The sequence below is a fragment of the Rattus norvegicus genome, chromosome 2 (assembly GCF_036323735.1).
Source record: "Rattus norvegicus strain BN/NHsdMcwi chromosome 2, GRCr8, whole genome shotgun sequence".
NCBI classification, from domain to species: Eukaryota; Metazoa; Chordata; class Mammalia; order Rodentia; family Muridae; genus Rattus; species Rattus norvegicus.
Window position 1 is genome coordinate 218328426 of NC_086020.1, and position 26823 is coordinate 218355248.

General features: G+C 43.1%; 1 protein-coding gene across 41 annotated transcripts in view; it reads right to left on the bottom strand.

Moving 5' to 3' along the window:
• Ank2 (ankyrin 2) overlaps positions 1-26823 on the bottom strand; it is a 575860-nt gene that overhangs the window by 275871 nt on the left and 273166 nt on the right. For 14 of the 41 annotated variants that reach the window (XM_063282217.1, XM_063282207.1, XM_039104045.2 and 11 more), the window contains exon 1: positions 20790-22478. The exons of the other annotated variants lie outside the window; for them this stretch is intronic. In XM_063282217.1, the coding sequence (XP_063138287.1) occupies positions 20790-20873 (84 nt within the window). In that variant the 5' untranslated portion in view covers positions 20874-22478. Of the gene's footprint in view, positions 1-20789; positions 22479-26823 lie in introns of those variants that run through there. 41 annotated transcript variants of the gene reach the window in all.

Sequence of the window (26823 nt, forward strand, 5' to 3'; positions counted from 1 at the left end):
AATGGCCGCTGCAGCCTGCGCTGGAGACCTGGCTGGCAGCCTGCTCTAATTTGGCTGACTTGATGGTTTATGCCAAAAAGAAATTGTTAAATTCTGCTCTCCAGGTGGCAAGGCTGTTTTATAACAAATTGCTGGCTAATTGGGGCATAAATGTTCCTTTATTTCTCCTTGACCTTCCCCGGTCCCTCCTCAGAGCTTCCCTGCTCCAGCCACCGCCTTTCCCTTCTTCTTCAGTCTCCTTTGCTCTTCGCTTGGCTCCTTACTCCCAGGGTTTTTAACCCCTTTTCCAGCTCTCTGCAGCTATTGGCTCCGGTGTCTCTTGCCTGGCTTTACTTTTATGTTTCTCTGATGCTAACGCGGTACCCTGAGCTGGAGAGATGGCTCAGTGGGTAAAGGCGATTGTTGCCCAGTCTGACAATCTGTGCTCAAGCCCACAGATTACGATGGAAGGAGAGAGATGACTTCACACAACTGTCCTCTCCTCCACAGGCACACTGTGGTACGCGTCTGTCTGCCTCTTCCTGACCCTTCCGCACGATAATGGAAAAAACGTAATAAAATGCCAACCTATTATCTTACCGTCTATAACTTCCCTTGCTTTTAGATATATATAAATATGCAATTATATAAATATGCAGTTGTATAAATATGCAATTTAGCTATATATAAATATACAATTTCATAAGTTATTTCTAATCATGTTCTTCATGTGATATAAAATTCTACCTGGAGCTGAGCCTGACTGTAGTGGCAGACTCCTTTAAACCAGAACTCAGGAGGCAAAGACTGGCAGATCTCTGTGAGTTTAAGGCCAGCTTGGTCTGTAAAGCGAGTTCTAGGACAGCCTAAACTACACAAACATTGTCTTAAAAAACAAAAGCAAAAACAAACAAACAAACAACTTCTACATGAAATCTAGATAATACATCACAGTGCTCCACTAGACAACTTGCCAAGAACCTACTAAAATGATTTTATATATTGTCACTAATTTTCATTTTTTTTATGTCTTTCATTGTTTGAGTTACTTGTTTGTTTTTGAGACCAGGTCTCATACTGTAGCCCAGGCTGGCCTAGAACACTATGTAACCAAGGCTGGCCTTAAACTGTCAGCAATCCTTCTGCCTCAGTCTTGCAAGTTCTGGCATTCCAGGTATGTACCATATGCCTAACATAGTTTCCAAGTTTTTAATGGGTTGTGAGTTTGTATAACATCCAAAACCTACTAGGTAGTAGAAAACAAGGTTAGCATGCACTTAAAGATCTCTAGAAATCTTTGATATGAAAAATACTTATGGGCTGGAGAGATGGCTCAGCGGTTAAGAGCACCCGACTGCTCTTCCAGAGGTCATGAGTTCAATTCCCAGCAACCACATGGTGGCTCACAACCATCTGTAAAGAGATCCGATGCCCTCTTCTGGTGTGTCTGAAGACAGCTACAGTGTACTTATATATAATAAATAAATAAATCTTTTAAAAAAAAGAAAAATACTTATTTATTTATTTTACGCCCGCATGCTCTGCTTACGTATGCTATGTGCCAGAAGGGGGCATCATATCCCTTTATAGATGGTTGTGAGTTACCATGTAATTACTAGAGGTTGAACTTGGGTCCTCTGGAAGAGTAGACAGTGCTCTTAAACACTGAGTCATCTCTCTAGCCCCTAAAAATTACTTTTTAAAATCAATATTCTCATAATTGTCATAATCATGTAAAAATAATACATCCAATATAAACAAAGCAAATCACCTCAATTTTGTGTTTCTTTGCAATTTTTCATGTTGGACACCTACACATTATTACAGGGAGAGCAAATTTCAAGACTTCTATTCGCTACTCAAGGCGATAGTGATTTGGTCCTAAGATGTGTCTGGGTCCCCCATCTTTCCAATACTCAGGATGTTAGTTGGTGAGGTGATTGGTTTTCTTTGATGGGTGCCCAAACCATCCCAGGAACCATAGGACTAGATTCATGTTAGTCTGTGTAGAGCATCGCTGGAATTAACAAACGGCTCCAGCAGTAGGAGTTGCACCACCAGAACAGACAAGAGAGCTAGTGTTGTTTTCGAAGGCAGAGAGAAACATCCCTGGTTCTTTTCACACTGGCCACGCCATCCAGGTGAGTCTCAGGAGGCCAGACAACTTCAGGTTCACTCTCGGGGTGACCATCATTAAATAAGTGCACCTTAGGAGGAGCACTTAGATTCTAAGGCTGGGCTTGAGACATCTCCAGGGAGACCATATCAGGGCTGAACCATGGCAGGCACGCTTACTGATTTTTCCGGGACCCTACTATCTTCTTACTCACAGTGCATTTTCTTGCTTTCCTGGGATTTTAGATGTCATACTAAGACTCTGCCCTCCATGAGGGGGAAGGAGAGTTCATTATTTTTCATGGTTCCAAGCCCATAAAGCAGATGACTTCTCACCATGTCTGTCATGACCTTTTCTCCTTGTGTCATACTTAAAACGCCTGTTGCTCCTTTGGGGGAGCCTCAAGCATAAGAATTGAACTGATTTTCTGTTCCTGCTTTATCATGAGTAATGGCTATTACTAGTACCACCACCCCCCACCCACCATCCCCCACCCACCACCCACCACCCACCAGTCTACTGAGGCTGACACCTAGGGGTCTTCTTTGACTCTTGCCTTTCCTACTCTTCCTCTCACTCCTGCTCAGTGATATGATTAGAAGATTTAACCTTGGCCCTTTCCACTCCACACCTACCCCTAGTCATGGTTCATTCCCTTACATGTCTCCCAACACTGAGAGTCTCTAAGAAAATCTGCCTCAAGACTTTCCTGTTCTCTGAAGTCTCTCAAGAGAAATAAATCCAGTCATGTCACTCCATTTCTTTGGAAGTCCCTTCTTCAGCCACACAACATAAAGTCCAAGCACACAGATGTGAGATAGAAGGAGCTTACTCCTGTCCCTAGCCTCACTTCTCATGGGTCCTGTTCACTTCCTACTTGTAATCTAACAATGGAGCATTTACCTAGGGCACACTATGGTGAAGCCTATTCTAAGCATCTGACACTCGTTGACTTAGTTCTCACAGAATTCATCTCGGGGGTCATATAATGCTCTCCATTTTTATAGATGGGGAAACTGAGGCACAGAAGCTTGGCTAGTTGTCCAAAGTTCCAAATGTCACGCATGATACCGAGTCCGAGTTCTACCAGGTACGCCCTTCTTTGTTCAGTGTGATCTCCTCTCTCTTCCTGGAATACAGATCATACTCAGCCCTCTGCCCAAAAAGGCTTCTCTCACACCCATCACATCAACAGCTTGAGCTGTTGCTACCTCTCCCCTTCTCAAAGTCCTCCTCTGATGCTGTGGTAATGATCTCTGTGTGCTTCCATTGCTGTAGTCGCCATCCCATTCAACAATCATCTACTGATATGTTTGCCTCCTCCAGAAACTTCCTGAAGCCGCAAATAGACCTCTCTCCTTTTGATGGTTTACATTTGGCCAGACATGAAAATACCCAGCCCTTGAAATGGAGTCTAAAACCATGCTCAGAGAAGAGCCCGTGGACGTAGAGAGGATAACAGACACCTTGCTAGTAACCACAAACCTTTCCTAATAATAGAATCATAGTGACTGACTTCAAGGGCTCACAACCAGTTCGACAGCGGCTGAAGTTGGAAAGCCTGGAGGAGGCATAGGTGTGTGTGGTGTTCCCAAGACATCTCAATGGAGGTAGAGAGGCGCTGAAAACGCAACTTCACACAGTGAAATTAAAATTGAGCACCTATAACGACTTAGGTATTAATCGTTCAGAATAAGCTGTATCAAAACACTACATCAAAATACCTTTGCTTCAACTGCATTTCTAGTTTATTGTATAGTTCTTTATAGAGAAAGTCTTAAGGTACAAAATATACACCTGGACAATGGTCTGGCAAAGCAGTCCCCTCACATGTGACAGCTGAATGGAGACCTCTGGTTTGGGCAAGCATCTGTATGACAAGGTCTTCAGAAAAAAAATCAAAGAGGAAACATCAGGGAATGAGGTTTAGTGGTGTGGCCTCACCCAGGAAAGCTCAGTGACGCCTATGTGCTAGAAAAATGGCTTGTCCTCTCACAGTGACCTCTGTCATGTTCCCCCTGCCCTGACTCGAGCATTTCTGAAGCTGTGAGTTTCTGGAAACTGTCACTTTCTTCTTTTTCACTGCTGAGCTTTGATGGCCCTTCCATATGATCGCTAAGCAATAAGGTTACAGTTGGGTCTAGGGATCCGATGCCCGAGAGCAGCCAGCCCATGACTGCTGCCGCCCATTTATATCATTTGAGCCTAGGTGCTTGATGTTTCTGGACCTCAGTTTCCTGGCGTAAAATAGGGTAACTGAATCTCACAACTCCAGACTACATCCAGCTCAGAAGGTGCATGTTCTCTGAAAGAACCAGCATGAATCAAACAGTACAACCACGTTTGTGTACACACTTGTACATACCACACACCACACACACACACACACACACACACACACACACACACAAACACACACACATCGTTCACATGTACATTGATTTTGTAATAAGGCTATGTATACACTTGTACACACCACACACACACACACACACACACACACACAAACACACACACATCGCATTCACATGTACATTGATTTTGTAATAAGGCTGTGTACACACTTGTACACACCACACACACACACACACACACACACACACACATCGCATTCACATGTACATTGATTTTGTAATAAGGCTGTTAGCATTTTTTCTAAGCTCCACCACACAGGCCAAATGTGCCTGACTCGACATAAAAGGGGCTGCTTGCCCCCTCCTCTCTCTCTTGCTCTTGCTTTCTTGCTCCTGTACTCTCCCCATTCCTCTCTCCTCCTTCCCTTCCCTCCACCTCTCTCACCATGCTCTTGACCTACCTCTACTTCTCTCTCTCCCCCCCTCCCTCTCTCTCTCTGCCTCTATTACCCTCTCAGCTCCCCTCCCCATGTCCTGAATACACTCTATTCTGTACTATACCTTCACGTGGCTGGTCCCTCAGTGGGGAGGGATGCCTCAGTGTGGGCCCCGTGGAGGTATGTCCTTCCCCCACACCTCACCACACATCCACCAAAACATAATCCCCTCTCTGTTTATCTTTATACAAACATGTCGAAGACAAATACCATTTTCTTTATTACGTACATGAGATGGGTGATATGTGTTCCCCAAGAATTTGAGCAACTTCAGCAACAAAATTGTTATGTGTGAGAGGCTCTATGTATGCACAAGAAATAACAGCCATTCCAATCCACTTCTCAAAAAGCCAGGTGAAGCAGTTGTGTTTACAATGGTTCAGACTTTCCCTAAGGAGCAGAGACACCATAGACTGAGTTTACAGTGAGGTGGATAAACTGGCATGTGGAAAGGAGAAGCATTTCTGTCAAGTTTAAAAGAAGGAGGTGGTTTTAGGCGCGGTGGCCTGCACTGCCTGCTCCTCTTCCTTAAACTGGCTGAGCCCCAACCGGCACCACCTGCTGTGTGCCCCGTTAATCTGCAGCTGCCTATGGGAAATGGGATTACAGTAGAGACAAAAGCCCACTCCGTGACAAATCACAAAGAATACTCCTTGGGGACCCAAAGAGACCATGAGGTCTGGGAGGAAAGGGCCTTTTTAGACTCCAGGCAAAAATGTACTTAGACTATGACAAAATCTTTAAAATTATGGAAACGAACTTTCCCTATAAGGCAATCTATATCTTTTAAATCTGTGACCAGTTCAGCATTCAAACTAGACCCTACCACTGAAATCTTCAAAACTGACTTTCAGTGGGGAGGAAAGTCTTTGTATCTGTGACAGAAGAAAGTGGCCCTTTTGTTTTTATAGAAAAAAAATCATACACAAGTCTGATGTTTTAATTTATTCTCAAGTAAAACACCAATACTGTAAAGTCAGCTGAATGGTGATTTTTTTCATGACATTTAAGCCACCAGATGAAATAAAACTTTAGCTCATTTCCCACTGTTATCTAAACAAATCAAAATATATTGAGTCAAAATAATCAAGAACACACCATGTGGCAGACCTATAGTCTATAGTCCCCCATGCTTGGAGCTCAAGGACAGCCTAGGCTACAGAGTTAATCTGAAGCAACCCCGGGGTAAATAAACACAGTAAAAACTTCCATACCTTCGAATGAAATTACCTTGGTTCTCCATTCATACCAAATTTAGTTTCCTTATTAAAAATATATTGGAATGAGACAAAATGCCGTTCTCCACAAGTCAGCTCCTCAGGTGCTATAATCACTGTTAATTATCAAGTATTTTTAAAATTAAGTATAAAACAAAACAAAACAAACAAACAAACAAAAACAACCACAACTTCTAGCCAGTGAGAACAACCTGTTGTTAATGTTGTGGGTCCATACTGTTTACTCATTTATTTGGTTTCCAAACTAAGAGTGTGGCTACACAGATACAGGAAATCTCCTAGGACTTGGACAGAAAGCAGTTGTATTTAAGACAGGAAACACGTTTCAAAGCATCCTTAAAGAAATACAACTTTGGTGGACAAATGAAGGCAAACTCAATAAACATCACTCGTTCTCTGAGAAAGCAAATGCCGAACTCGGCCTTTTCCAGAATCTCATCTTAATAATGATTGTTATCAATGTTTTTATGGACAGCGTTGGCTGGAGGTATTAGAGGTTTACTAAGTGATAACCAAATGCTTTCACTCTGGACACACTACAAAACCGATTGTCCCTTGGTTAGTTTGGTAACATCCAAGCACAGTATTGGATTAGAAGGAGAGAAGAGACCCAGAACTTTGGGTCAGGAACTGCCCAGGCACTTCCTCCTGTCTCTGAAATGATTTTAGTGCAGTAATTCCTCCAGGTCATTTGAGGGTCAACAGATACAAGAGTAAGCTGGAGTAAATAATCAAATTTGTAGACAGAAAAGGCAAAATATTCATCCAATTATTAAATGTCACAGTCACACAGACTTCTAATTATTGTTGGACAGAAAACAAATGAGCGTTTGCTGGACAACTGCTGTTGAGCAGATGCGTGGGCTCGCTCTCACACCTAGGAAATACTAAGTGTGTATCGGGATAGTTAGCCGTGAGTGCTTCAGTATCGATCACCCTCGTGATATAAATGTTCCTATCAAAAAAATCTCACAATTGCCTAGCATATGCAAGACCCTCAGCTTAATCTACAACACACATGCACTTGCTAACACACACACACACACACACACACACACACACACACAGAGAGAGAGAGAGAGAGAGAGTTCTAAAAGGGCCATGTCAAATCGTATATCCTTAGCTTATCGAATCATTCATTTCTTCAATTTATGAAGTATAGAATATCTACCTAGACGTGGTTCTTCTATATGTCACAGAAAATCCCTTCCAAAAATATACCATACAGCAATAGACAAAGTTGGGCAGTCAGAAAAGACAAAAGACATATGAAGGGCTCACCTGAGACATGTGAGAACACAGCTCACCTGGTGAAATATTTATCCAGCACACTTGAAGCCCTAGGCTCAATCCCCACCGCCACGAAAACCTACAGTAGTAGTATACAGTTGTTGCCTAAGCACGGGAGAGGTAGAAGCAAGAGAATTCCCTGTACTACATGGTAAGCCTCAGGCCATCCAGGGTTATGGTGATAGCTTGTCTCATAAAACAGAAACAACCAAAATTATCTTAAAGTTATGATCTGGAAGAAGCAATAAAGGGAGAAGCTTTACTGTTGCGTGTGTGGCGGCCCATGATCTAGTACTTCTCAATCTGATCAAGGTACTCTGAGAAACCACCCACAACCTGTCACCGCGGTCAGGAAATGCCCTCAGAAGTCAAGTGCGGAAAGCATTTAAGGTCACAAAGGCCTCCAACCCGCTCAGAAAAATTTAGAATCTTGGCTCCTCTCTAGGCCCGCGTACAGATGGCTGAATACCCACGCGATAAGCCAGTCCCACTGATTTCGTAACAACTGGGAAGAGATCCCTGGTGTGCAATGAGGTTACAGAGCACGTGATAGATCGCTGACCTTTTGGATTAGGGCGAGCAACTGGGACTCACTAACAAATTCACCCTTATACTGGCCAGGCTGTGTTAAGAGTGCCAGGCATTTCTCGGAGATAGTTGAAATGCAGAGGGAAATATCGAATTATAAAACTTCATTCTCCAGTGTCCCGCTTCAGAAAGTGGGAACTCAGCTGTGGCTTCCATATTCTAAAGAGCGTCCTGGTCGCAGTCATTGATTACATAAAAAGTATTTCCCCACTTCCATTTATTCTTTCGCTTTGAATGGTATCTGGAAAGGGGTTTTTTGGTAGGTTGATGTCTATATGAAGGTGAGGGCTGGCACAAGTTAGGTCAAGGTTATGATTGGACAGTAAAAAAATAAGGCGGGGACAAAGCTTTTATAAGGTGGGAGAGAAGGGGAAGGAGGGGGAGAATCAAGGTGGAGACAGAGAAGGATGACCCAGATCCAGGTCATTGAATTGCCAAGGTGGTTATGTAGATTTCTTAAGGGGTGGATTTCTGTCGGCAAATTTATCTTATCCAGGCGGGTGGTTTATATCCTTATCAATTCGTTGTGAGTTTATTATGTGGATGTATTGTGGATTGAGAATTTAGCATATAAATCTGATTGATAAGTTACAGGTTATTGAGTCATGATTTCACTGGGTTGTTGGGAGTGTGAATAACATCCGTGGCAGGGAGCCATGATAGGCCAGCCCATGCTGGACTTCCAGAGCCTGGATTTTATCGGGTAGCTGGAACCAGAGAGTTCGAGGCTAACAAAGAGCTGCCAGGAGAGATACTAGAGAGAGATAAATTATGGTTGGTTCCATATGGCCCCACGGGTGCTGAAATTAACCCCAGGGCCAGACTAGCAAGGTCCCAGGCTGCAACAGCCTAAGAACAGCCTGGGTCTGAGAGTACTTGGGGGCAACGTGGAGATAAAGATACCCCACAGTGCCATGCGGCCCCACAGGTACCAGCAGAAGCATGGGATAAAAATGTTTTAGCCGGGGCTGGGGTAGTAGCTCAGTGGTAGAGCGCTTGCCTAGGAAGCACAAGGCCCTGGGTTCGGTCCCCAGCTCCGAAAAAAAGAACCAAAAAAAAAAAATGTTTTAGCCACCAGCTGCATATATAGCAGAGGATGGCCTTGTTGGGCACCAATAGGAGGAGAAGCCTTTGGTCCTGCCAAAGCTGGACTTCCCCCCTCCTCCCCGTATACAGGAAGGGGTGGTTGGTTGGGTGGGAGAAAAGGGACAACATTTAAAATGTAAATAAGAAAATATCCACTAAAAAAAGGGGAAAAGGGGGTCAGCTAGCTGTTTTTTTTTCCTGCATCATTTTTTGTTTTGTTTTGTTTTGTTTTTAATAGCTTTTTAAATTCACTGGCCAATCAGAGAAGGCATGTCTTACTTACTCTCCCATTGCTGTGATAAAACACCATGACCCAAGCAGTGTATAAAAAGACGGGTTTATTTAGGCTTATGGCCCCAAGTGGGCACATGTGGCAGCAGCTGGAAGCTCAAGGACAGAAGACTCACCCCTTGACCAGCAATCCGGAAGCAGAGAGACCAACTGAAAAGAGTGCGTGACTTTTGAAACCTCAAAGCCCACAGAGGGACATTCTTCCTCCAGCAAGGCCACACCTCCTGAACTTACTCACACCGAGAGTCCACGTGCCCGAGAATAACAGGGACATTTAGCTCATCCAAACCACGGTAACATTCATGAGGCGAGTTGCCGAGATGAAGGAAAGCCCCTGTGGCACACTTTATTTGATTTCAGTTGTATAAACAGGGCGGGAGACTGCGGAGTAGTGAGTTTGGCCAGGGCTCGCAGCATCGCTTCCCATTTGGTATATTTGTGGAGTCAAACAAGAAATGTTGTTTTTACTCCATCTCCGCGCCGGTCTCCTCTCTGTATGAGAAAAATGGCTGTGCATGATGGAGCCCAGGGATTGCAATCTGAGACCCGGCTAGGTAAGTGACGGGATTCTTCCTCAACCGAAGAAAAGCAAGTAACCCTCCTTCCTGATAAAATATGACAGAGATAATATACTACCCTTAATGAGAATATTGTGAAGATAATACTAGGCCAAATTAGTCTTTGTTGAACTCAGCGTATACATCCATGTTTATTGTCTATTGTTATTGTGGGATACTGTTCCAATAATTTTTATCATTAAGTGGCTCGGTTTGCCGAGCCAAACATAATTTATTCAAGAATAAAGCAACGAGGGACCACCATGTTTCTTTAATTACATCAATCTTTCGATTGTTTCTGGGTACCTTCCAAAAATACCAGAATTCTTTCTGAAATTTAGGAAACAAGTGGTTGGGGGCATAATCTTAATAAGTGAGGCTGTGTCACTAAAACAACTGTTGTAGGATGTTTGTTTTGATGCTGAAGTCAGGTCTGCCTCTGCCTAGCGCTTCTCTGTGTTTTCTCATTTTGGCAAGCTGCTCTCTGCAGCTGACAGGGAGACATGGTGACTCCTACTTCTAACCTCAATTTCTGCTTCAAGGCCAGCCTGATGCACGTAGTGAATTCCAGGCCAATCTGGGTGACATAGTTAGACCCTGCCTTAAACAATGACAGCAAAAGCAATGAGATTCTATTGGAATTGTAGTAGAAAGACTGGTGCTACATTTTGGATAGCTGAACAATTGAAATAAAAATCCAGGCCCACTCATCCCAAAACCTCATAATGTGGAGTCGTTCTGAGTGTCAGGGTCTAGTTCTGTGTTATTTATTAACATGTTATCAATAGTATTCAAGTGAGGTTTTCAGAGTAGTCTCAAAAACCATGAAAACAAATTGGCATTAAGAGTCTCCATACTACTGCTATCAGCCAACAAGTTCCGCAAGTTTTAATCTCTGTACTTGAAGGACAGAGTATTTCGACAAGAATCACCTACATTTGCAGTCTGTACCATTGTGGAAATTCCCTTTTTATGTGCAACAGAACTGATTCTCTTTCAAATAATGTTTTACATTTACTTACTATGTATATACTTGAAGTTGTGTGTGTGTGTGTGTGTGTGTGTGTGTGTGTGTGTGTGTGTGTGTGTTTCTGCACATGTAGAGGTCAGAGAACAATTTCTGGGAGTCAGTTCTCTCCTACCATTTGGATTTTGGAGATAAAACTCAAATCATCCTGCTTCGTGACATCATGCTTCCTTCGCCTGCTGTGCTGTGTTGCTCAGCCAAGGCGTATAGGCTATTTGTGGAATCAGTTTTAGATACCTTTTGTATACATGGCAATATATGGTACATTATGATGTTATACACAAACATATCAATTAAATTTGCTGTACTTTATAGTAACTAGAAGCATATAGATCAAATTCATATGTATACCTCACCTCTAGACTCTCACTGATTTAAGAGCACAAACAATGCATATGATATAAATTATATACAGTCATTTACAGTTTTATATTTGTAGGTAATCATTCATATATATGAATATATAGAGAGGTAGATACCGTAAGGATTTCAGTTTGAGAGCTGCCTGGGCTAAATGGCTATACCCCGTCTAATATATAGGACATTTGAGACATATATATTTGTGTATCTCATATCATATATATATGATAGATAGATAGATGTATATATATATATATGTATGTATATAGGCTGTCACTGATTTAAGAAAAAGTTATATATAAAGAGAGGAGGGAGAAAAACTATACAATCTTATTAAGTTCTACACAATCTAATATGATAATTAAACATAAAAAAATTAAATTAGGCTCTGAATATTTGCCTCTAATAGTGTTATGTTAGAAGATAACCTTGATCCCCAACACAGGGTAAGAGCAGGCATAGTGACAAATGTCTACACTGCCAGCACTCAGGAAGTAGACACAGGAACATTAAAGTTTAGGGCATTGTCAGCTACATAGCAAGTGTGAGGAAAGTCTGGGCTAAATGAAACCCTTTGTCAAAGATAATAAAAAATGAAAATGATAAATGTTTGATGAGACAAAAAATGATGCTTAATGAGACAAACACCTGGACACCATACAATATGTGTGACACAGTATCTGTCACTAATATGTGTACTTTTTTTCATGCGTCCATTAAAATTAATTTAATAAAAATACTTGGAACACTACCATCTCAACAGGCTCAAACTGCCACGTGGAACTACTTATCAAAGCTAACTGAGCAAAAGATGAACATTACGGTAAATGGTTACACGACTGCCCACAGCACTGGCCAAAGCATCCCAGGACGATACACAAATTATGTTGGATTTCTTCAAACTCTCAATACCGACACAGACCCTACCCCTTGGCTCTTGGTCTTTCAACTTCCAAAATATCTCTCTCTCTCTCTCTTTCTTCTCCCTTTCTCAAAAGGGAATGGAGATGATTGCTCCTCTTTAGAAGTTTAGAGCAAAAAGGGGTGCGATGATTGGATAGGAGCCCCTCTGACTTCCATCAGCAATGGGCAAAGAGGAATGTGAGGGCTGCAGGCTGGATCGGGAACTAAAGAAGAGAAGAGCATCATGAATGTCTCACTCAGAGATAAGAAAAATCCAACAGGAGACTCAGGAAGAACTCAATTTTATGCCACGAAGCTACATTGCTACCACTAATGTTTAAATAATGCATCACGGTAGCACATGCTAATGGCAATCAAAGTCTTACATGAGTGTTCCAGATGACTGCCTCCTGGATTACCACACCCCTTTTGCTAAGCAGCAGGCTACTTGAAGTGAGAATAACTTTTAAAAGCATCCATAAAGCCTGGTTCATCTGAAGATTTATTAGCTGGAACTTACCACTAATTGCCCAAGTAGTTTACAAGCATACACATATAAAAGGAAAAATACCATAAGTAAAATGAGTGATGACTTGAGGAGAAGGGCACAGAGGAAGTTCCCTGAACAAATGGGATTCTGATTTGGAACCCTGGAGCTGAAGAGAGCTCAAAGCACACAGACACCTAAGTGGGAGCACACCCACCCATGTGAGAGTTCATCCTCCAGTGTTTATGTCTCTATACCATGTCATCCCTCTTCACAGTTTCCTAACTTCTACAGTGGTCTGGGAATCACATGGCTGAAAGTACCTGCATGTTCGAGTTCTTCAAACTTAAGTGTTTGCAAAACCTAGGGCTCAGAGCTGCAGCCCCTTCCATGGGGTTACCATTTTAACAACCTCACACTGACCTCTTGTCCTACAGAATTCCACAGAGTTTGGAAGAATTCTGTAGGTTGACACTGCACCACCAAACACTTATCCTGTCAGCCATAGCCCTTGTGATATGACGTGGCACTACAATATTTCTCTGGATTGCTCAAGACATTATCCTTGGATAGTAATGTCCACTTGGATGGTAGATTCCAAGGTGCCTACCTGGTCATTGACTTCCCCGGCACCTATCATAGTGAGGTACACCCAGCAAGACAATATCAAATTATTACATCAAGGCAGCTTCCTAACTCAGGAGGACGAAACACCTTCATTAAACTGGTTAGAACAGGCTGATTCTTAGAAGCTGGAGCTCATTAAGAAAATGCAAGAAATCAACGTCTTCATCTTAATAGCTATAAACACAAATTAATACGTAGAAGTCAATAATGGTATGTGAGCTCAAAGAAGAACACGAATTTTAAAAAACAGATCTGAGTCAGGGGTAAAGGTGCATGCCTTTAATCTAGGCACTCAGGAGGCAGAGGCAGGCAGATCTCTAAGTTCAAGGTCAGCCTGACTTATGGTGCAAATTCCAAGACAGCCAGGAATACATAGAAAAACCCTATCTTAAAAATCCAAAATGAATGAACAACAACACAAATGAAGAAAAACAACAACAACATCAGGTCTGGAAAGCTGGCCTTGCTAGCATAGGCCTGTAAATTCCATCACTTGTGAGGCAAGGGTAGACAGTTTTCTGTGAGTTCAATGCCAGGTTAGTCTACACAGCAAATTCAAGCCAGTCAAAGATATCTAGTGAGACACTGCTTAAAATTAAAAGGTAAAATTAAAAAACACCCAGATCTGGTTTGCAGATTACTAGTAAATAACTTGTCTTGTGTATACAAGACCTGGGTTTGAACCCCAGTACTGAAACAAAAAAAAATTATACCTCATGATTAATACTTCACCCCTCAGATTTAGGAGTGTGTGTGTGTGTGTGTGTGTGTGTGTGTGTGTGTGTGTGTGTGTGTGTGTAGAGGGAGAGAGAGTGGGAGGAAGAGGGAGGGAGAACAGCAGTTTAACTCAGCCTGATTTCCATGGGAGAAACCATGCCAATGGTTGAACGAGACAAATGTAGCGCCATCCTAGGATTCAGACAAAAGAGGAAATGTTACAAAAATGTTTTCCATTTCCTTGTGCCAATGAAAGGCTAACTGTGAGAGCCAAGGAATCGCAATGTATCAATTCTAACCAGAGATTAAGCCTTCCTTTACTTTCTGAATGTTAACTAATTGATTTTGTTTTGTTCTGATTGTCCTGACACAGTTGACCTTCATTGCTAGGCTAGCCAAGGCTGACCTTGAACTGTGAATACTCATGTCTCTGTTGCAGACATGCACCACCATGCCCAGTTAAAGGATTCTTCTTATTATGATAGAGCACAGTCGCCACTGACCACTCTAAGGTAACGACTAAACTTGAATGAGATAAGAGATAGGGTCCTGCTAAATATCCCCAGACGTTCGGATATAGCAGGTTTAAAGTGGGTTCAAAGAAACAAACTCTTCTGCCAGTGACCAGATAGTTCTGGTAAGCAAAAACGACTTTGAAACCTACAACTCTCATCAGGATATTATAAGGTAAATTATTACCAAATCATGAAATCGCCAATGCAAAGAATCATAAAGATGAGTAGATAAAAGAAAGATACAAAAAAATCCACAGAAGACAAGCTAGGAGGAATTTTCCCATCCAATAAAAACTCCATCATCCCTGACAGATGGTCATTTTAAATACCTTCAGTAAAGAGAATTGCTGTCTTTGGGCAACATAGACCATTCTGTCTTATAAATTGATGTTCTAATGAAAGGTCAATTTATAAGTTATTTGGAAAACCGAAGAAATGGAGATATTACTCAGGACAAATTATGCATGAACACCCCTCCACATCTGATTGAACTCGTAAGACACCAACTTTAATTCAGAACCGATTTGACCACAGGAGCCTGTGAACGTTCAAACGCCGGGTCATCGAGATAGGCTCTGCGAGGCTGCTGTAAAAACGAGGCCTTTGCTGTGCCCCTCACTCACATGTCTAGATTTCAACAGTTTAGTCACGCATCTGGTGACATGTGTCACCTCTCTAGTTAGGCAATAGCAAGTAAAGAGAAATAAAAATACCCAGGTCTGCCTGGTGACCTGAATTTCATCCTCAAATCCATACAAATGAATGGCTCTCACTATGTAACCTCTGACCTTCATGTGTTCCCTGCACCGTGGGTGCCTCTATACAAACACAGAAAATAAATAAGTGCTAAAATTATTTTAAACACATGCATGATGAAGAGGGTCGCAAGATTGTGAGTAGTCCAATATTCATCTTAAATGAATATAGGGTATCTTACAAAGATATTTCATCCCACTACCCTATTAAAAATGACAATGCCGTCATTGTATTTTGTTTTTTAAGATTTATTTGCTTTGTTTCTATGTGTGCTGGTGGTTTGCCTGCATGTATGTCTGTGAAAGTGCCAGATCCTCTGGAATTGGAGCTGCAGACAGGTGTGAGCCGCCGTGTGGGCGCTGGGAATTGAACTCGGGTCCTCTGGAAGAGCAGCCAGCGCTCTCAACCGCTGAGCCATCTCTCCAGCCCTTTACTTTTTAATCTGTACACAGACATTTTTCCAGATGGCAAAAGTAGTTATGAAGTCCCTTATATGTTTTCTTGTCTTAGAACAACTCACCGAGTCTAGAGGTCCTAAGTGACTGTCACATGTGACTGATGCTTGGCCCCTCCCATTTCACTCGTAAATTATGTAACCCTGCTTCAGTCTATTCTAGGGCAAAGTTACTGCCATCTTATTGGCATAAAGTTGGAAAGCACTTCGAGCTGAATAGTAACATGCTTCTAGGTTGTTCTAATGCAATCAGCCAAGATAACTATGTGGGACAGGAAGTTTCTCTGGACTCACACAGGATTCAGACTGGGCTTAAAACTTTCCCTACTCTTCATTTCCATATCTCCTAATGTTTCTTCCTTGCCCCAGAATCTAGTTCAGAGTTGGCATAAGCACCTGCCTTTTCTCCCCATATTACATCAACCTCAATTCTGTGCCTTTGTTAATACTTATTTTGTGTGAATTCATCGTGTCTTAAGAAAACTGTTCCTTGAAATGTTATCAACATTACTAGCCACGACTTGTTTTACTTGCACCTAAAGAGCATGGAACTATAAATGTATTCGTCTCTTAGCAAAAGTCTTTGTGCTGAAGCTTGAAAATGAAACTAGAAGCCACTAACTTCCAGCTGCTGGCCTTGGCATCCTACTGAACGAGCGAGCGCAATTCCAGCAGCATCAACATCTCCCAAGGTCACTCCGTGACCAGCGGGAGAGAGACAGAAACAGCACCTTACCCTTATCACATCCAAACACAGACAAAGCACAGACATAGTCCAAGCCGCAAACACCGAACACGCCCCTCTTTTGATAAATGGGAGACCCGCTGTCTTTGCCAATCACGGCTTTAGTAACTCTGAATTGTACCTGCTTTCTGACAGGATGCCTGCCATCCAGAGGTTGATCCCCTACTCCCTGGGAATCCCTTTTTCACTTCAAATCCTGCCAACAGGATCCATCCATATCCTATGAGCCCCTGGGTACCTCTTACTGCAGTGGTCCACTGGGCCTGTCTTCTGCATCTTCCTGCTCACTGCAGTGTGTCAAAACCACAGCAGTTTTGTGAATTCCTAGTGGTTAATGCGTGGGGAAGACAAACAAACTCAATTAATGAAGCTCAACAGGTTATTCCCTGAAGAAATCTCTTGTCCTTAAAGTACTCACCGGAAATCTGCTAGTCAAAGAAATGAAAATAAAAACAAAACAAGCAAAAAGGCTTTAAACCTGTTTTCTAACACAGGCCAAAGGCTCTCCATCCCTTTCCCTCAGAACCACTTTCATGACATATAAAGAAGTCATGGCCCATCTGTTCTCCATTTACTGGAGCAGAGGCTTGTTTGCAAAGAACTTGATGGGGAGATGGTTCTCCACCCACGCCAAGGCAGGCTGGTGGCTGATCATCCTGGATACTCAGAATTCCCCACCAGGTCACCGGGAACCTCTAACAGAAACCCACAGTCAAAGAAGACAACCTTGGCTTCAACTCTTGCTTTTCTCAGCCTCAATGTCCTTGCCAGATGCTTACCTCTTGCTTGGTATTTCCCACCCAAAGGCCATCTAATGGTCTAGTTTTTATATAGGAAAATTTAAAAGGTTGCTATCTAGCCATGGAGAGCTTTCCTACAACAGACAAGGCCCACTTGCTACCACTGCCACAGCAACAAAGACAGGCTGGGGAGGTGGGGATGACTCAGTCAATAAGTGCTCCCTGAATACGTAAGGACCTGCATTGAATCCTCACATGAAAATGACACAGACTTTTACAATTGTGGGCGTGTAATTGTAATCCCAGAACTGGGGAGGCAGGGATAGGAGTACTCCTGGGAATTACTGATCAGTAAGTCTAGCCTAATTTAGAAGCACCAGGTTAATGAAATATCCTTTAAAATAAATAGATAGTCTTCCTAAGCATATCACAGACTCATCTCTAGACTCCCTATGTGCACATGTATGCGTGCACATGCGCGTGCGTGCGCACACACGCACACACACACACACACACACACACACACACACAATTAAAAAAAAAGACTTAAGGGAAAAGTTTGGAAAGGGATTGAGGAACCAAAGAGACAGGGACTCCACAGAAAGACCAACTAACCGGCCCTTGGCCCAGAGACTGAACCACCAACCAAAGGGCAAGCACAGGCTGGACCTAGGTCACCTGCACATATGTAGCAGAGGAGCAGCTTGGTCTGGGTCTAGCTTACACCTAGTCCCTTAGAGACTCTGTGTGTGTGTGTGTGTGTGTGTGTGTGTGTGTGTGTGTGTGTGTGTGTCGAGGGAGGGGGAGGGGGAGGGGGAGGAGGAGGGAGACACCCACAGGGGAGCTTCCCTTCTCAAAAGAAAAGGGGAAGGTGGAATGGGGGCAGGACTTGCGTGAGGGGTACTGGGAGGAGAGGAAGGGCTGATATTGGGTTGTAAAGTGAATAAGTAAATTAAAAAAATAAAACAGAGAAAGAGGAGGGGGAGTAAGGGATGGAGACACTTGTAACCTGCAGTGCAAAATGACATGAACTAATAACCAGCCCCATCGTGCATTTACACACGCCTCAGAGGTTTGTACACTTTTTTTTGGTTCTTTTTTTCGGAGCTGGGGACCAAACCCAGGGCCTTGCGCTTCCTAGGTAAGTGCTCTACCACTGAGCTAAATCCCCAGTCCCGGTTTGTACACTTTTTAAATAATTTCAAATTGGACTATATAACTTTCAGCTGTTTGAAGACTGGGAAACCTTTAAGCCCTAATGTTACATTCTGTCATTTCTACTTCTTTCAAAAGCATAACAGACATTCCTTCTGAAAGGCTTACTACAATAAACACCCATTAAGAAAACAGGACTAACACGAACTGTTATCAACTTTGTGTTCCATAGTGTGCAAACTGTTTTGTATCTGTTATTCCCGAATCCTCACAAGATACCCAAGCATGTGTACAATTACTCTCTTTTCACAGATGAGTACTGATGTATGCTCCAAATGGCACGGGTGATAGGCACTGGGATTCAACCCACTTTCATCAGGGTGTGTGCACACATGTCCTCTCCATCATGTACTGTGTTTTCAAGAGTGATTCTTTTTAGGTGAGATGGCCTTCAACATTCAATAATTCAATGTTCCAGTGCATGCACAAACATATATATACAAAACTTGCTACTAATTACTGTTTTAGCTATAAATTTGGCAAAACGAAGGTCTTAAAATCAACTGAGAAAAATGAAACCTATATATAAATATGTATACTATAAATATATAATTAAAAGTATAATTATGTAAATAGATTTGTATTAAACATTTTTATTCATTATGTTTTCACACGGAGGTTTTAGTGTCTCAGTGCCCTGTAATACTTTGAGAGAGCTTTGGTCCCATGGATTTACTGTCATCTTTGAAAGCTTATAATCTCCCTGAGATACATTTCCCACACCTTTAGCAATCCTGAGGACACTGCTCACAGCATAGCACAGAGACTTCAGAGAAAGCCTGGGGCCTGGGGGAATTTTGAAAGGGCTCTATGAGGTACAGCAGATCCGTACCCCTCCCCACCTCAATTAGCTAAGACTTCATAAAAAACACCCTGCAGTGGTGGGATATCCAGAACCCTCAGCTGCTTATGGATTCTGCGCTCACGTCTCCCTGAGTTATCTATTTGCCTCTTATCAGCCATCACTGTCTTCATGCTATTATTAAAAGATTGTCATGTGTGAGCACGCTTGTTTCTGTGGGGATTACATGACCACATGACACTATACAACAAATGCACCACTCTCTTGTTAGCTGTATCTTTTAAACATCAGAGATTTCAAATTATTTAGACTTTTGTTGGGAAACATTTATTATACTACAGAGTGGCAGTTTGGAAACTCCATGCACCTCCAACATTAGCCAAATAAGAAACATTCATGTGTTTACGACTGCTGTTTTCGTAATCTACTCATTCAAGATCCAAAGGCATCAAGGAGAACCATTTCCGTGAAAATCTGATGGGATACCCCGCCCATATTTTCTATCCAGGACATGAAGGGATCTTAGGAGAATTTACTCTGGAAAGCATCTCTTTTAGAGGTGAGGCTCAAGAGCCCTGCAAGGATACAGTTCACAGGGAGTCAGGCCATAAAGAAGTGCTGACTTTGGGTGGGGCTGCTTAGTTTGCAACAACCACCCCCCAAACACACACACACACACACACCACACCGGTGTCTTCTCCACGAAAATCAAGGCTGTGGGGATGTATCAGGGTAAGAAAACCTACCCACTGCTTTGTGTGCCCAACCCCTCCCCCCAGCCAGTAATATCTATAGCTGTTTATCTTAATCTTTAAAAGAGCTATCAAGCTAATGACAGAGGAATCTGTAGAAGATCTAAGAGAGCAAAGAAATAGCAGGCCGGGAATGCTACGATTCCTGTCACAACAGTCTTTTCATTAGGAAGAACACACTAAGGGTGGGACCAAAAAGACATCCCCTGTCTAGCCATCTCAAGATCCTCAGCCAGCAAACACAGCTGGCCAAAAATCTGCCCTGTGCTTCCCAAGCCGCCTTGCTACCTACACACTCTGGATTTTAAAGTCAGTCATTCAAATAAAAAATTAAATAGACGACTTGTAGCCGGTGAACACCCAACACATCTATCAGAGGAATAATCACACCTTATTCCTGCTCACTTCTCCGTGCTCCAATCACGGGTCCATACTGAACCCTAGGCTGCATTCCGAATCCCAGAAAGCGGGCGTTTGCACCTGCCTCTCCAAAGCAAGGCTTGGCACGGCCACTGTCTATAGCTAGTTACTCCAAAGCCCCCACGGTGTCCCCACCCTTGTAGTGGCATGCACATACACAATCACACACCCCCACACCCCACATACATGCACACGCGCGCGCGTGTACACACACACACACACACACACACACACACACATTTATATACAGACGTTCTGGAGCCTCCAATGCACCTTCTTGGGTCTTTTTCTTCTTTGACTACTGCCGTTAAACTTCTCTCCACTGTCGCTTTTCTGAGCTGCATCTTCGTTCATCATTTTGAACAGTTGGGGAAGAAAATAGCTGTGCCATCAAACCCCGGCCGCAGGAGCAGACCACTAACGAGCGTGCACTTGCAGGAGGCAGGCGGGAGCAGAAGGAGGGGTGGGGAAGGGGCGCGCGCTGGGAGGGAGAGGATGGTGACGTTGCCATGGCAGCAGCTGCCACAACTGTTTATCTGACTGCATTGTTAAATCAGATTCAACCAATTACCATCCAGGAATAGGCTACAATGAAGAACACCGCGGAAAAAAAGAATGCCTGGGACAGGCGCAATTTGGGGAGCCCTGCTGCTTGGCTTTTGACACACCCATTACTGCATCTATGCCTGTCACGCATAAGACCTACGCTTCATTTTCTTCCTCTAGGTACTTCGGTGGAACGGATACAATGCGCACCAAGGAAATGATGACATTTGACTGTCTGAACCCGAAAGGGTGCATCGTAGAGGGTCCGGATGAGGAAAACGGAGGCTATTAAGATCCTAGAGTAATTAATTATAAGAAAGTTATATTTTTACCATGCTATTAACCTGATTCAAGGCTATAGCCTTTTAAAATCCAGCTTAAGGATGACTTCTGTCCTAAAGCTTCAGAACAGCCATCAGGCAACCTGACCACTCCCTCCTGGGCCTCCCTGCCAGGCAAGCTCTGACAGCACCTGTAACACCACACCGCTGCTCCACCCACTTACCACGTGACAGCCCAGAGATAATAGGAAGGAAGGGAGAGCACCGATTTTTCTCAGTACCAACACAATGGTTTTCCTTAACGGCAGTTAACCCAGGTCTGTTAAATATGTAAGGCAAATCTGTCACAGAGGCAAAACATGTTACACCTATTACAGAAGATTTCTGAGCACAAGGCTGTCTACTGATGAATAAAACATAAGCTCTAATCTCAGGGACCGTTTCAGATGATTTTTTTTTCCAGAATAAATCTTGATAAGACTATGTGGTTTGCTTATATAACAAGAAGCCTAATTTCATCTGTTGGATCAAGGTGGCTATTTCTATATTTAATGTTAGACTGTGGGTGCAGGCAGAGCCAGATATATTTTGTGCAAGCACACATGCTAACTACTCATCTTTATTCCTAGAAAACTCAAAGTTCAACATGCAGAACACTGAAGTGTAAAAACGGAGCGAGAATTAAAACAGAGAGACAATGTGTGTGAGTATGCTTAGAAGACGGGAAGCGTCCCTGCATTTCTACTAGGTACTAGGAATCCCACCCTCATGACAAAGGTGATGTTTCCAACTCAGAAATGTCTTCCTTAAAGATGGAAACGAACTCGCCTTCCCACAAGCACCTCGTTATTTTCTCACTGTCCTTTCTCTCTGCTCCACTGTCCAGAGATGCCGGCACATCCGGGTCAACCCCACCTTGCTGCCTCCCTCTCTCCCCTTGCTTCTGTTACAGCAAATCCATCCCACGAATACTATGCCTTGCTGACACCCGGGTCCCACAGACAGGGCAAAGACTCTGGGCTTCCTTTGTTCTGTTACAAAGCCCTACAAGAACATCTATAAGAAGCTCCCAGAAGTAACATCCATTGTTATCAGAGTGCACCCCAAAATTCCTGTGATGTCCCATGCCTCTCCCCCAGCCCCTCTCCCATCTCTCTTTATCCCCTCCCCTTCTCTAGAAAAATTTCCCTACTTGACTTTTCTCAAGCAATCTTAGCCTGGAAATATGAACCACGACTCGATATATATGTATCAAATGTCTAACACATACAAGAACTAAGAATCAGGAACACTTGTGTGATTCCGCCAGACCCATGGGGAAGGAAGGAAACAGGAAAAATGTTTGTCGCTAGAGTGTTTATATTCTAACAGGGGAATCAGATGAGGAACAAAACTATTAGTTGTAGACAATATGTGAGAAAGTAGGACACAGAGTGATGAGAGACAGATGAGGTTTTATATAAGGTGTCTGGGCACGTGGGCATGCTCCCAGAAATCTGAAGGGAAAATATGACAGTCAAGGAGACTGTCAATGGCTACTGAAAGGTCTTCAGAAACAAGTCTCTTATCAATCACAGTAAAAAAAAAAAATGGGACCAGCAGGAGGAGGAAGAGGAGGAAGAAGAGGAGGAGGAGCAGGAAGAAGAGGAGGTTGTTTATAGTAATTAGATCTACCAGAGAGACATTATGTATAAGGATCGTTCTTGGAAGTCAGAATCAGCTTTTCAATCAGTAGAGCTGGTAGACAATTAGAATAGTAATTGTTTGTCTCTTTAAAAACTGGAAACAAACCTACTTCACCTGAGAACACTTTATGAACTGGTAACTTTCCATTCTCTTCCACCAATCTCCTGCGGCAAGCTTTCCACATAGGTGAGGCACAGCATTAAATAGCTGTTGAGGTAGTTCAGGCCTCTCTACCTTGGATAATCTGTGAAAACTGCTGGAGTCCTAATCCTCCTACCGTTAAATGTCTGAGACTAGATAATTCACAAATAATACAAATGAACACCTCACAGCTCTAGAGACGATGAAATACAAGATCATGTCACAGCACGTTTGTCTCAGGTGAGGGCCTGGTGTTCCCTTCCAAGACAGTCCCTGCATGTTTTCTACTGAGCACACATTATGGAACAAAGAGAAGGGCAAACTGAGAAGGTCCATCTGGGGCCCCTTTGTAAGGTCCCTGACCCTATTCAAAACTCCACCCTCGTGATTCAATTACCTCATCAAGACCTTCCTCCCACAAGGTGACCACACAGGGCATGACATTTCAGCATGAATTCTGGAGAAGGCACAGAAATCCAATGCATAACAGTGTTGTTCTAAAACAGAAAAATCTTACACATGCCTGTTTTTCAGAATGAAAGAACTACACTAATCCAATGCCAGCTCCCTACAAAGGTAAACATCTATATTAACCTATAATAAATATCTTCCCCAAAGGAGATCGTCCAAATGTCTAAGTAGCTGTTCTTTCAACCTCTGGGGATTTCAGCCTGTGACTTCTCTTCGGGGAAGTCTTGCATTTCTGTCCTAATTATATGAGGTGAGCATGCAGTCTGAATGGACTCTAACTCCTTGAAGACAGGGTTTATCTCTAGCTTGACATGCCACACGAACAGTGTTCAGTATCTTGTAGAGGTCGGAATGATTTTTAAATACAATAGAGAGATATGCTCAGTACTGAGCCAAATGTGGTGGTACGAATGTAGTTGCAGTGAGCAGATAGCTGGAACGAAGGATCGGTCCAGTATCAGGGTCAGCCTGGGCTACAGTGTGAGACCTGCCTTCAAAAGGGTAAGGAAGGGGTATGAGGGTATATTCCTATATTCAGAGCAGTTGGAAAGTGGAGGTAGAAGGATCAGGAGTTCAAGGGCAGCCTGAGCTATGAGACAGACAGACAGACAGACAGACAGACACACGTACACACACACACACACAGGGAGGGGGGAGAGAGCGAGAGTGAGAGTGAGAAAGAGAGAGAGAGAGAGAGGAAGAGAGAGAGACCCGTGGTGGTAGCAGTGTATGCTGCCAGGCTAGCCTGGGCTACAAAATGAGTTCTAGGACAGCCAAGGCTATACAGTGAAACTCTACCTGAAAAAGAAAGAAAAGAAAAAGGAGAAAAAGACATTTTCAATATTTACTAGGAGTTTTAGCTCATAGCAAAATTGCTACAGGGTAGATGTTTTCAAATCTTAGGGGTTTTTGCGTGTCTTTCATTCATGTTCTTGTTATCTAGAAGCTGTAAAACTTTTCAAATAAAATTTTAAAGCATATTTGTAAGTTGGAGCTCGTGAATTCGGAATAGCAAAGGTGATAACACCTTAAATCTATAACAGTTTATAATTTACTGATTCCTTTTTTTTTTTCTTCCAATAGAAGCTCCAGGAGCACAGGGTTCTCTATTCTTCCTTTTCTGCACCTAAGACTCCATAGCCATGCACACAATAACTGTTCTGTGATTTTTATGGGACTCTTAGAACCACAAAGGGAGAAGACTCATTTTAATTCCAATATGATAAGAAAACCAGGGCACAAGCAGTCGGGGTGATTTGCCCAAGGTAACAAAGTCAATACAATGTAAAGATGACATTCCTCTGGTCCAAATCCACTATGCTTTTATTAAATTATGTCTGCCTTCAATGAAAAGCAGTCACTTTATACGGTGAAGGAGGCAGGCAGAGGCTAAGATAGAAAACGCCAGGAGCAGACGCCAGTCACATGTCAGCAACCCATACAGGGAAAGGATGAGGTCTTGATTGGTTTTATGCCACGTTCACTTTCAAAGGCACGGAGAGTTATAGGTGCTTATTTTAATTTTAGTTATGCCTGCTCTGTTTTATTAAACCCTTAGTAATAACGGTATTTTAAAAATCTAACTCTGATTTTTTTTTCCTGAGTGGAGCAAAGCCCTTTGGAGAGCAAGCAGTTATACCTCTGAGACAGATCAGCTTCCAAAGTTCATTTGTGAGCCACAGCTGTCTGAGGTTACAAATGCATTTTTACAGAAACAACGTTCAAAAGGTTCAGTCCTGTGAAGTTCTCAGTACACTTTGCCCTGGGGTGGAGTGGGCGGGGCCTAAAAATCTTAACAACTTAGCAAAAATTGGGAGGAGTTCACCAGCCCATTTCTCTTCTGCGGCGTCGTGCCATGCAGGTCACCACTACTTGAATGAAGCTGTCCCTCAATCAATGTCTTCAGTCCCTCAATCGACATATGTGTGGATGTGACTGGATTTGGAAACTGGGTCTTTACAGTTCCAGTCACCCTTAGATGAGTCCATAACGATTCAGAGTGAGTCCTAACCTATTACAGGTTACCGTGAAGACTGTGTCCTTGAAGAAGAGAGAACTACACAGAGACACAGAGACACGTGGGTAAGGAGGCATGTAGGGACAGAGGCAGAAGGAACTCAGCTGCAAGGAAAGGAATGTCAAGAAATGTCAGCAGCCACAGAACTCGGAGCAGGTGGAGAGTGTCCTTCAAAGCTTCAGGAAGATGACTTAATTATTATCCTTCCCACTCTGTCTTTCCCTCCCTCCCTCCTTCCTTCCTCCCCTCCATCCCAGTCTCTTCTCTGTCTCTCTGTCTCTCTGTCTCTCTGTCTGTCTGTCTGGCTGTCTCTGTCTGTCTGTCTTTGTGTCTCTGTCTCTGTCTCTCCCTGTCTGTCTCTGTCTCTCTCTCTCTCTCTCTCTCTCTCTCTCTCTCTCTCTCTCTCTCTCTCTCAGCTCAGAATGCCTCCAAATTCGATTTCTAACCAAGAATTACCTCGAGTTTCTTGCTGATCCTTTTGCCTCTATATCTTGAGTGCTAGGATTAAAACACCCAGTCTTATGCAGGGCTAGGCCAGGACTCTAGCACTGCTATGTCCTCAGACCCCACCCCTCCCGGATGACTCCTTGATTTTGGACTCCAGCTTTTATAGCTGTGAGAAGAGTTATTATAAGGTCCTACTACTCTGTGTCATACAGTTTTGTCTGCTTTGCTGTGACCACCCTACATAGCCACTGCAACCACAGTCTCCTGTCTCACTGGGACTGGCTGCAGTTGTGAGATTTGACTCAACCCTGTACAGTGCAAGGAGACTTGCTTGTCACTTCAGGGCTTGCTAGCAAAGCCCACCCATAATGGTTTTCTGTTCCCATTACCCATTTGCTGCTGAACACAGAGGAAGCGCTCACCTATGAGCCAGAGACTGAAAAAGGCACAGGCAGGTTGGAGCCAAATCTTCCATTGCTGATATCACGTGGCATGGAAAACTATTTCTCCAGAGTGTTAGGCATGGAAATTGTGAAGCCGCCTTTAACCAAAGCCAGTCAATGGCAGCCAACCGCATCTGTTCTCTTTAGAACGTTACGCGAATGACACTCTCAGTTTACATCCAAGTTCGGAGCAGTGAGAAGTGGATCTTATTTCCTGGACTTAGGCCATTGGCCTGATTAGAAAGAGAGGAATTAAAGGACAGTCGGAGGAGGCA